The sequence below is a fragment of the Cupressus sempervirens genome, chromosome 11 (assembly GCF_028749045.1).
Source record: "Cupressus sempervirens isolate cs-2001-9-10 chromosome 11, ASM2874904v1, whole genome shotgun sequence".
Lineage (NCBI taxonomy): Eukaryota > Viridiplantae > Streptophyta > Pinopsida > Cupressales > Cupressaceae > Cupressus > Cupressus sempervirens.
The window spans coordinates 769,774,812-769,787,355 of NC_143128.1; the positions used below are offsets into that span (position 1 = coordinate 769,774,812).

General features: G+C 32.2%; 1 protein-coding gene across 1 annotated transcript; it reads left to right on the forward strand.

Annotated features, from left to right (window-relative positions):
• Positions 1-2,790: 2,790 nt before the first annotated feature.
• Positions 2,791-7,054, forward strand: LOC149531874 (aluminum-activated malate transporter 8-like). The gene is made up of 6 exons (XM_089809947.1): positions 2,791-3,232; positions 3,707-3,847; positions 4,469-4,741; positions 5,013-5,113; positions 5,984-6,127; positions 6,218-7,054. The coding sequence occupies exons 1-6, from the start codon at positions 2,893-2,895 to the stop codon at positions 6,761-6,763; spliced, it is 1,545 nt and encodes a 514-aa protein (XP_089666073.1). The 5' UTR covers positions 2,791-2,892; the 3' UTR covers positions 6,764-7,054.
• The last annotated feature ends 5,490 nt before the right edge of the window (positions 7,055-12,544 follow it).

Sequence of the window (12,544 nt, forward strand, 5' to 3'; positions counted from 1 at the left end):
ACAAGTGAACCAAATAAACATATGGGATAACAAAACTTAATGAAAGATATAATAGCCACCTGTATGGTATTCTAGCACCTCAAGGGAACTAATGTGAGGGTGGTGTTTCTATATAGAAGCAAATCTCCTACATCGTATGAGTCAGGTCCTAAGGGAGTTGATGTACCATATGCATATATTACTTGGGCTAGTATGAGCTAAGTAATGACACTCCTCTAGATTCCCTAATAGTTTCCTATAGAATGTTCTGAGTAGTGACCTACAATATGACATTTTCTTTCATGAGAATATGTGTACCTCTAATTCATACATTGCATATTTGTGTGTCATATGTGACTATGGTTGAGTCATTGTCTCTATGAGCATGATATGGTGGGCCTAAATATTCTACATGGTTGGGAGTCATTTCTAACCTCACCACTGTTGGGGAACATAGAATAGGGATAGTCTTCCTCTAGTTGCAGGACTTGGGCTTGTTTGCTCTTTTCTCTCTTCCTCTTATTTTTGTACATGTTTTTATTTTAATATTGGATAATCTCTTACTATTGGATACTCTCTTTTTCTAATTTTCTTTCGTAGGATAAAAATGCATATTATTGTATGATAGAGTATTCTATCATACAAGAATACAATTTCTTGTACAATTCAAGAAAGACTATCATATGAGGATGGCTTATTTATTGCAAGAGAGAGCCAATCCTGACTCATATGTTAAATTGTTGGAGTGTATCATATCTTAGACAGATGACACTGTCACCCTCATCTAGAAAATGAAGATTGGATTTTCCAATACCTTGTTGGGAGACATGTCCTCCTAATGCAAAATAGACGAGTTAACTATCACACTAGCAATACAAATATATGCATGAATTCATGTTTCTTATATCTAGTTAAATTGGTAAATGAACTGGTATGATTAATCATAGTAGGAATGGTGATTTGAGCTTAAAAATAATCTTGTTATGGAAATGTATAAATAGTTACTTTGATAAATCATGCACATATTAATCACTTAAACAATAGAGAACTAGTGGGCACCTATAACCATCCCATTAACTTAGTTGATGCCTAGGAGTCTTTGGTGACCTTGTTAGACTTCCACTTGTGTTGTGTTATGTTATGTATGTTGTTTCTTATGGTCTAAATGGTCTAACCTTTCTTTGAAAAAAAAAGGTTAGTGCTTGATTAATCCTTGTGTTTAAGGATTCCGAGGTAGGGCATTACATAAACTATATGAATTATGGAATGGAAGACTGATAATAGTCAAGAATATAAAATATTTGAGAGGTGTTGTACATCAAAAGAGATGATTTTTTGGGGTAAGTTTGATTACAAATCTAACATAGATATTATAATAAGATCTTGGATAGAGTAATAGAACGTGAAAATATAATGTTTTAATGAAATGACTCAATTACTTTATAGTTCTAGATGAAAATGACATAGTAGAACCAAATCAAAATAGATATGAGGACTCAAGAAGTGAACTTAAAATTACATGTGTTAAGACTTTGGAAAGATATGTAGAAAACACACCTTTGGTGTGGGTTTTAGGTTGTGTAGATGATGGCAAAAAGTTAAAGATGTAAAAAACACATATAATTTTCCTTCTAACTATGTGAATAACCAAAGCTTTCTACCAAGCATTGGTAAGTAAAATATTTGAGTTGTGCATCAACTACCCTTATTAATCAACAATTGTGCTTTCAAACAATAGTTTAAGTCTTATAAAAAAATACGTTGCATTACCTCCTCAACCCAGAAGTTTCATTTTATTTAACTTAGATATCTATACCATCAACAAGAGGAAGTAGTTTTAGTCAATTTGGGTTAAGTACCAAGAGAACAAAAACCTATTTTAGAAATTCATATCAAGTTATTATATTTTAGAGTTAGAAATATCTTCTCATGTTTCGATTGATAGTTAAGTGAGGTGCTTAGGAAGGGTGCAAATTTCTAAGTGACTAACATTGTTAAACAACAGAAAAATATACCTATTAATAACACAAAATTGTCAAATATTTTGAAGTGGAAAATAGAGATTTCTATTTTATTATAACTACAAGTTGTTTTAAAAAAAAACATAAAATTGTCCTATCAACTTCTAACCATTATTTTCAATGATATAATTTATTATTACATTTTCTAGAAATTCTAGTGAATCTTTATTTTAAGATTAATTGTGAAGTAAATTGTAATTAATATTTAATGCAACATAAAGAAAGTGGGCATATCATTTTTACAACTTGAAATATATCTACATTATAATATTTAGTAATAATAAATTACATTTTAAATAAAATCTCATATAGTTGATTTTGTTTAATAAAATACAATTTCATCCTAAATCTTGAATTATTGATAGGTAGATAAAAGTCTTTTGCATGAATTTATTTGATGATTTTATAACTTGTGGTATGATCAATGCTATATCCCCAATATGTAGTGTATACGTGTAACGTGTGGACTCTAATAAAGAAGGGGGGAATATAAGTTTGATAAGAGACAAAATGTGGTTTGATGCCAGCTCACCATCATAAAAAGCATTGTGTGAAACAATGGACACTGCCCACATCCAAATCAGTAGTTTTTGACCACCATCAGAACTACTTCAGTGGACGCATACTGCCATTTTCATACCTCAATTATTAAAAAAGGGACTTGATTGATTCTCTACTCAGAACTTGGAAAATCTAGTCAGCCCACTGAGCCATTAAGGAATAAGTTGCCATTTGTGTACGTGTACCTTAAAAAACCTTAATTAATATGTGCACTAAGCTTCTTGAACATGACCAATTTACCCTGAGAATCTAATATACTTTTCCTATATAGGATTACTTGTTAATCACACCATTGAAACCACAGTTTAACTGGATCTTAAGGGATGCTATCATGGCCGAGTTGAAAGTAAAAGATCCAAGTTTAGAATGGAAGATAAATCTTCCAGAGGGCTCAGTTGATGTGAAACATGCTCAGAAGGGGTTTCATTATCGATTCTTGCATACAATCTGTGAGATAATCAGCGGCTGGAAATTGGGGATTGTTTCAATGTGTAAGAAGATATATAAGCTTGGGGCAGATGATCCAAGGAGAGCAATTCATGCCATGAAAGTTGGATTGGGGCTTGCTATGGTTTCTATCTTGTATTTCATGAATAAGCTCTTTGCTAGCATGGGGGGAACTCTCTTGTGGGCTGTCATGACTGTGGTTGTGGTTTTTCAATTCACTGCAGGTATTGGAATATATATGAAGTTAATTTGGACCAAATTTAATTATCAAATCAATTTGTTTTAATATTGTGGACTTCAAACATGTTATTCTACGTTTTGATTTGATTTGTTTAAGTGGTTTATTTGAAAACCCACAAGTCAATGTCATTTTGGATGAACAATTAAACAAATTACAGATTGGAATGTCTTACTTAAGATTAATTATTTTTGTCTCAATTTAACATTTCAAGTATTGTAAAAGATTTCTGATGTAAATATTATATTCAACATTTTGATTTGTCTAGGTAGTTAATCTGAAAACTTATTAATTGATGGGTCTTTTTAGACTAGTCAATGTGATCTCCAATGAACATTTAACCAAATTACAGATTAGAATGCCTTGTTTAAGCTGAAATGTTTTCGACTTAATTTGACATTTCAAGTATTGTAAAAAATTTCTGATTTAAGTAGAACTCTAACTTGAAATGTTTGTATAGGTGGAACCCTTAGAAGGGGATTGAATAGAATGTGTGCAACACTGTTAGGAGGGAGTTTGGCGGTGGGGGTAACTTACGTTGCTGCGTTTGCTGGACATAAAATTGAGCCAATAATTCTTGTTGTTGCTGTATTTACACAAGGTAAATTTGTATAGATATCTCAAATATATTTATCTAAAAAGTACTAAAAAATATCAATTTAAAATAATATGTTATTTTATTTCAGAAACTTTTTTCCACTAAGCACTACCTTATGTAGTAGTTTCAGATAATCATTTGAAAAATGAAATAAGCATAAGAAAGATACGTGTCATTCAGGACTTACGCCTAATGGTTGAAGAAGCCAACTCCTGCCCAATTTCAATCACCCTCGCCTTGTCACCTTGATCAATCAGTTTCATCAATCAGTCTCATTAATATTTACAAAAGTCATACTTCTGAACTATTTTATTTACTATATATTTAGAGACATATTTTATGTGTTTCTTTTTGCAAATATTCTACACACCAAGGCTTGATTCCTAGATTGAAAGTGTTAAATAGTCAAAGTTGACTTATTTTTCAAACTTAATTTTCTTCCTTAACATATGATGTTTAAGGATGACGGCAAATAATAGAACTGAAAGAAAGAATATTTGTTAGGAAATGCATACTACAACACTCCACCTTATATTTTAGAGAATCTCTCCCAACACTAATGAGCCAGGAAAGATAACAGAAAATATATAACAAAATTGTTTATTTATTATTGTGTGGATGCAGGTGCAGCGACCACGTTTGCACGTTTTTATCCAAGGATAAAGGCCAGATATGATTATGGACTGCTAGTCTTCAATCTGACCTTCAGTTTCATGACAATCTCTGCATATCGTGTAGAAAATTTATTTGTTGAAGCTTATCAACGTCTGGCCACCATAATCGTAGGATGTGTTTTATGTATACTCATCAGTTTAGCTATTTTTCCCATCTGGGCTGGAGACGATCTCCACAAATTGATCATTCACAATATGGAAGGCCTTGCTCAATCCTGTGAAGGTGAAAAAAATAAATACTTGCCATCTGTCTTACAAATAGTTATACATGGTGTTTTAGTTGATGTTTTTCTGAATTTGACTATTTAAATTAGATCTTATGTTCAGTATTTCAGATAAAGTTGTATTATCTATCAGCAGAAATAAACGTAAAAATAGAATCTAAATCTAAACAACAATTGCTAAACTTTAATGTTTAATGAGCTGTAGAAATTTCATATTAATAAGTGATAATTGTTTTATGCCTATCAAAACTCACATTTGTCTTGTCGCAGGATGTGTTGCTGAATTCTTTCGAGAAGGAGACAGCAACAAAGATAAAGTCTCTAAGGGCTATAAATGTGTTCTCAATTCCACGTCTTCAGAAGAATCCCTTGTATGTCAGCTACCTATCATCTCTACAGTCATAATCTCTTTCATTGTGATATCAAGGAAAAGAGGACTTTAACAATCTCTTCATATATATAAGAATTAGTTATTGTTATTATGATGAGTAGAATTTTGACAGGGACCATAAAGAATTAGTAACAAGCGAATAGTATAATCTCGTTGGTGGCCTATGATTATACGTCTTCTTACAAACTTCCTTCAAAACAATGAAGATGGGTATAGTTCTGGAAGTAGGACAAAGTTGCATCAAATTTTATGTGTTCGAGCTTATCAATCTGACTCTGTATCTTTTTTTAATCGATCTTTTTCATCATATTCTATATTTCATCATTTAGAAAGTGACCTAGAGAAGAAAATTATAGAAAGTGACCTAGAGAAAAGAAAAAAAATATGATAGATAATCTAAACATTATGATGAATAATAAAATACAATTCATAATGTTCATAAGAAAAAATTACACATGATCAAATTCAATAATTCACATCTAATCTTGGTTGTGATGGCAACTTTGTTGAATCTTTTTCAGCAGACCAGATCTCAAACTTGTTCTCCCAATTGGAAAATTTATTATCTTCTGAACTTGTTTATTCAGACTGAGTGCTGACTTCTTCTTCCAGCTCTTCCCCAACTCGCTGATGAGTGTTCAGCTTCTTCATCTTTCTTCTCTTTTCCTTCATGTAGTATTCTGGAAAGGATATTGGGTTTTCTTCCTGTTTCTTTCCCAATTGAACCTTTGAATCAGGATTTTTATCATTTATATATATATTAGTAGTTTGCCCACTTTTGATTAAAAAAAGAAAAATCTATCTACAATCTCATGGGATGTTAAATTCTATTTAATGTTCTTGGTGACAGGCGACCTTTGCTAGATGGGAGCCAGCACACGGAGCATTTGGGTTGAGATACCCATGGGTCCAGTATGTGAAAGTTGGAGCAGCTATGCGTGGTTGTGCATATTATGTCCAAGCTTTGAATGGCTGCCTTAACTCTGAAACCATGGTATGTACATGTCCATAGTTTTTACTTCTCTCTCTCTTTCCTTTTCAATTCATCTTATAATATAATAAAATGCCAAGAACGTCTTTTCAGGTAGCATCATCTATGCAATCACATATGGCAGCACCCTGCATGCGAATTGCAGCAGAATGTTCCAAAGTGCTGATACAACTTGCAGGAAGCATAAAAACCATGACCAATAATCACAATTCTAATCTCATGATCGGTCAACTTAACACATCAGTGGAAGAGCTCCACAACTGCTTGATATCCCATCCAGAGCTTTTCATCGACAATAAAAGGTGGCATATTGTTAGTGATGGGAATAATGAAGACTATGAAGCTAACAACCTTCTCGAAACTTCCATACATAACCAAGTGAAGAATGCTGAAAAAACCATAGACAAAAATGGAAGAGAAGACAGTGAGGAAACAGCAATAATAGTAAATATCATGGATGGTCTTGCTCTGGCTACAACTGCATGCCTTCTCAAAGAAATTGTGGGGAAGCTTATCATTGTAATTAAGGCAGTTGAGGATCTGGGGAAGCTTGCAAATTTCAAATCAGCAGAGAACAAAGAATTCAAGGACGCCATCGTTCCCCACTTGCAAAAGCACATTTGTCTAATGTCACCTTGAGCAATGAGGGCCACTCTTAGGCTTTAGCCGCTATATTCTTAGACAAATTTTTTAGAAGAGATGGAAATTTTAACTCTTTGTGTATGCATGAGGTGACATGCAGATTAGCAAGCTGCTAAGTTGATCTAAGTTTAAGTCATGGAATATTCTTTTATTTGTCAAGTTTTGTTAGCGGGAAATTCCACTTTAGGAGAAGTATATTAGTAATTGTCATTCACACATTTTAAATAGTATATTGGATTATGTTTTTTTCAAATGTATTTATTTTTGGTATGTGATTTCATTGCTTATAGCTATTGTTTTTATTTCTTGATAGACACCTACTTAAAGATGTCCTAATAGTTGTGCACTACAACCATCTCAAAAATTGTCAATACTTATGTATAAATGTCTCATAATTGTGCATTAATTAGATTTTAAGAAATTAACTATTAGGAATTATTAGTACACCTTATTTTTTAGATGTTATTCATTAATGATTGAAATAAAAGTGAGTTATTTAATATTAACCTATATTCGATTATTCAATTTTTACTTTTGATTAAGTAAATTGGAAAGGGGGTTGAATCCTCGCATAAAGCCAGAAGGCAGTCCAAAAGCAAATTTACAATAAGTGAATCCAACAAGCAAAATACCCAACAATAAGCTAGTCAACAAAACTAGAAAAAAATACAAGAAATTGGCCACAAGACTACAAATGAGCCTTAACCTCTTCCCAATCTTGATTTAATTCCTTTAGGAGGTTCAATAAGAAGCCTTTTTATGAGTGGCATGTGTCAAGACCAAAGTAGCAAGACCTTCCATCTCCCTCATAACCGCCATATCTTTCCTCTTCCTTTTGGTACACATATGCTCAATTTCATCCTACAAAATTTGGAGAGAACCTAGAGTCATAGCCATCATTTCCATACTAATATTGAGTATTCTTTCATCTTAATATTAAGTGCATCTTGGTTATTTTATATGTTAGAAATGGCATGTAAATTTTTCTCTTTCTTCTTTAGAGGGAATCAACCCATGGATTTTTGATGCAATAACATTTTAGTTATACACAAAATCATAAGAAAAATCAAGATGCACGATAAGATTTCAAAGATCAAGACTCAGTGCTAATTCATTATTCTCCAAACTACTTTAGTGCTACAAAGATAGAAAAGATCAATTTAACTACCATCTGAAAATTACCATTTTCCGGTATATTTTCACAAAATATATTTTTTGTCATTTTTGGAAATCTCTAAATTTGTCTTAGAAACTACAAGAAATCTCAATTATATACAGTTAGCTTGAGTGACATCACTTTTCAACTAGCTAAGAAACTACATGCATAAAGATATTACTAAAAATTATAGCTAGGAAATCCCAAATAAAGCAGTAGAAATGACTTTGAGGCCTCATATGATGGAATTTTACCCCCAAAAGTATCAAGATTTTGTCCAATTGAGAAATTTTGTTGACATATTTGAAAACTCATAAAGAAACATCCACCTATAAATCTCAACCCCAATAGACAACTAAGTCAAAAGTTATGATCTTCAAAAGTCTTAGTATCTAGCTTTCTAACTAAATTCTAGATACAAGCCCAATTATCCAACCTAATTGAAATCTCATATGTCACTTCTAAAGTTCTAGTATCTTTGACATCCCATGACCACTCCCCTACCCTTGCATCTATTGCATTCATGGCCTCAAGTATGTTAATCTTCTCTTTGGATGTGTGGTAGTATGATGACAATGACTTAGTGATTATATTTTGCTTGTTGTAGTGAACACAAACTATAAACCTTGTCTACAATATGAGGGTAGCCAAATGAATAATAGATTTGGAGGGAGAAACTTTGTGAGGGGATGAGGGCCCAAGGGCTTGGTATTTTTAATTCTTGTAGTATTAAATAGGTCTAGTATGACTCTATAGACCAAGAGGAATAAGAATCCTTGGAGAATATTGTGTCTTCCCTATGGATAAATTATTTTTTTATTTAAACCTTTCTCTTAGGATTAACTCTAGTCTAAGAACTAGGGGGCAAAATGTCAAGAGAAACAAATGAGGCACCTTTCACATCTTTTTGGTTCTAAAGATAAATAACCAATTTGGATTTTATAATGGGGTATAGATTGTGGGCCAAGTTATGGGAGAGGGATAAATGGAGTTTTTATAATCAAAGGATGATCCCTTAATGCATAAGAAGCCCCCTTTGATGTTTTTATTGTCAACTAACTAGCTTAATGAAGCAAGAATGCAAAATAGAACATTAAGCTTAATGGAATGAAAGGAGTGAGGAGACATTGAGAATAAATGAGAGTGGAAGTGTTTAAATATTCCTTCCAATGTGATGAACTTGATAAGAACCAACACTGCATCCTTGTACTTGCCTATAAGTTCTTCCTTATTGAATCCATTCTAAAGTTGAGGGATCTTTTTTGGGGATGTAGAAACATCTTTAAATTATTTGTATAATGGTCTTTTTAATTTATTGGGAGGGTCACACCTTCTACAAAAAAGAAAGTAACAGCCACAATAGGCTTCATGGAAACTAAAAAGGAGACCCCACCAATTATGAAAACCAACTTATCATAAGCTTTAGCAAACTCCTCAAATAAATGTAGGTGAAAGCCCTTCATCATGTCAATATAATTGGACACATTTCTTAAATCACAAATATCCCAAAGAATAGGTTTTTTTTTTTTTTTTTTAAATCTCCACATCGTCATCTTCCTCCATTTAGATAAGATCTCACACCATGGTACCCTGTAAATTGTAGAGTACAAAGAATCCCAAAAGAGCATAGCAAAGAAAACTAAAAAGAAGAGTTGTTCTATTACACAAACTAATGACAAAAAAGTAAATCTTATCGAAAATCAACCCTTCCTTTATATTATTATTTTCCTTACTATCATGGTAGAGCATCATTAAGATGTTGAGGAGAAGGGCATGAACCAACATGGGTCAATTGATCTTTCAATATGATGACATGAGGTTCATCTAGCACATCTTTGAATAAAGTCCACATTTGATTAAAGTGGTGAAAACCAAATAGTAGCAAGATAATCTAATTAATTTTTCCCTTACCTACGTGCATTTTGTATTTTAATATTGACCACAATAGATAATAAATTTTGGATTTTTTTGATGACATCATCAGTAGCCAACCCAAGAGTCACATTTCTTGTCAACATAATGATGACATTTAGAAGTCTCACCGCTCTATGATGAAATTGTAGAATCCATATTGAAAGACCATATCTATACCATGATGAGTCACAACCACCTAATCAATATGAGTATTTTGGATCCCCAAATTTTCTATATAAGTCATCTTTATAGCACCTTATGCATCTCTTATGATTCTACCACCACTCACCTAGCCTAAGTTCCATTTAATTTTGTTCCTTTATCATAGATGAGGGGAAACATAACTTGATCTAGATATTTATAAAGACCCCACTACTAAAGCAATATCCCAATCTATAAAATAGAGAGGATCCTAGTGCTTAGATATGAGACTATACCTAAAGCTTTTATTAATATTTTTAATAGTAATAAAGTATCTATTTCCTCATAGCTAGTATTATTGTCTCTAAAAATATATTTTTCATTCTCCTTCCAATAAGACTAGATTAAATATAATTTTCATTCTCCTTCCAATAAGACTAGATTTATCTAAGAAATGTCTTCCACTATAACACAACAAAAAATGGTGAGAACTAGGGGGAGGCTTGAGGAGTTGTTGATCATTTTTTTAAATCCACTCAATAGAGAAGAGATATAGTAATATTTTCCTCTGATTCTAATAATAAAGAAAGATGTGACGTAGTCAAGGAAGGAGAAGTCTTCAAGGGATATGTCCAACCTTGCATCTAGAGTTAACATGGTATAATAAACCAACTCAAATACAAAAAAAATAGATTGAACAAGCTAAGCCTATATTTTCATTAACATAGAACGAAGAATTTACATCCAATTGGTTTGAAAATATATAATCAAGTATATTCTAAGCACACAATCCTAATTATTTACAAAATTAGATACCGTCCTCCAAGTTATACTCTATCTTTGATCCTCTTCTGATAAACAAGAACTACCCTACTTATATACAAGATCACCAGCCACAAGTCATCTTATCCGATCAATAATATCTAAGATAAAGAAATGTAGTACTTGAACATATAGGTCAAGAATCAAATCCATAAGAATAACCCAAAATAGATACATATTTTAGGAATTGAGGTATTTGTTGGCACTTGGATGTATTGTTTTGATGTTGTATTGATGACTAGTTTTTTCATTGATGAATGTTTGTGTGATCGTGATAGACATAGATCTTTTATATTATAGGTTGATTATCAGTACAAAAAAGTATGTTGATGATAATACGAGCTTATATCTATGTGTAATAATGATTATAGACATCATTCCTATGTTCACTGAGTTTTATATTATGTTATGGATGAGTTACAACTTATTTGGTGAAGACTAGTAGCAAATCAGTAGACAAGGATTAATTACATAGATAGTTGGTAGTATTTTTGTTGCATCTTATTAGTGAGAAATATTTAATGTTACTGAGCTTGGAAAATGGTAAAAGACTTGTTCATGCACCTATGTTTGAGAGTGAGAAGCATTTGGGTTATTCTAAAAATATTGTTGTTGAGTAACATGTAGCATATTTTATTGGCAGGCAAAAATGTTGAGGAAGTGTATATTTTTTCATTGCAAAATGTAATTGTTGTACTATCCTAAATAAGAAGCACTTAAATTTATGACCATTTATCTCCTCTTTAGTGTTTTTTCACTTTACAATTGCACTTTGAGAACACAATTTCCTCATTTTCTCTTCTTTCTCCTAGGTAAAATTTAGGTAGGACCTAATAATGCCTCCTTGATTCACCCTTTTCTCATACATTAGCCAAGGTAGGATTTAGTTTCTAATAATTCTCCTCCCTATAGGCCTCATATCCTAGATATAGTTTTGATTATTGAATTCAAACCCAATATGATGTTCTTATTGTTGCAGTTATCATCACCGAGAACCTCATTCATAGATCTTTAATTGAGAATGGATCATAGTTGAATGTATGTATCTTAGACATGTTGCAAGTCATCAAAATTGATATGTATATCATAAAACATGATAACATTCCTATTTTTGGCTTTGTAACATTGCTAAGAAGACTTTGGGAATCACAACTCTACCTATAAAAGTTGGTATGATCATACTAGATACCCAAATTCATGTGATGCCTTGACCTCTCTATTACAAAATTCTCTTTGGAAGAAAATTCTTGCATAAAATGCATACTATTCCCTCTACTCTTCATAAAAAATTTAAGTACATCTTTAACAACGTGATGTAGACTCTTCATGAGGATGATAAGCCTAATAGTTATTTAAATGTTGAATCCTCTAAGGTATCAGAACCTAGGGAGGAAAAATAAGAGATTAAACCTAAAATTGAAAATCAAACCAATGAAGAACCTTCCTCTTCTCCTTTATCTAAGGATGATTCGAGTACCTTGGAATTTAATCCTACATTCATTAGTGAATATTGGGTTACTGATCTTTCTTTCATGAAAGCACCTAAACAACCTAAAGTTGAAAAAATTACTTTGACCCCTCTCTTAAGAGAGTTGAATAATAACTTTATTATTTCTTCATCTGATGAAACCTATTGGGACTCAAAATTGAAGCCCCAATTTTGAGTACCATTGAGAAAATCAAGCCCTATAATCACTTTTTGATGCATATGTACCTGGCTGTACTTTTCAAGCCTAAGAGGCATT

Coding starts and splice junctions, on each gene's coding strand:
- LOC149531874 (XM_089809947.1), top strand. CDS start 2,893: ATGGCCGAGTTGAAAGTAAAAGATCCAAGTTTAGAATGGAAGATAAAT. Junction 3,848..4,468: donor TGTTGCTGTATTTACACAAG/GTAAATTTGTAT, acceptor GTGTGGATGCAG/GTGCAGCGACCACGTTTGCA. Junction 6,128..6,217: donor GCCTTAACTCTGAAACCATG/GTATGTACATGT, acceptor ACGTCTTTTCAG/GTAGCATCATCTATGCAATC.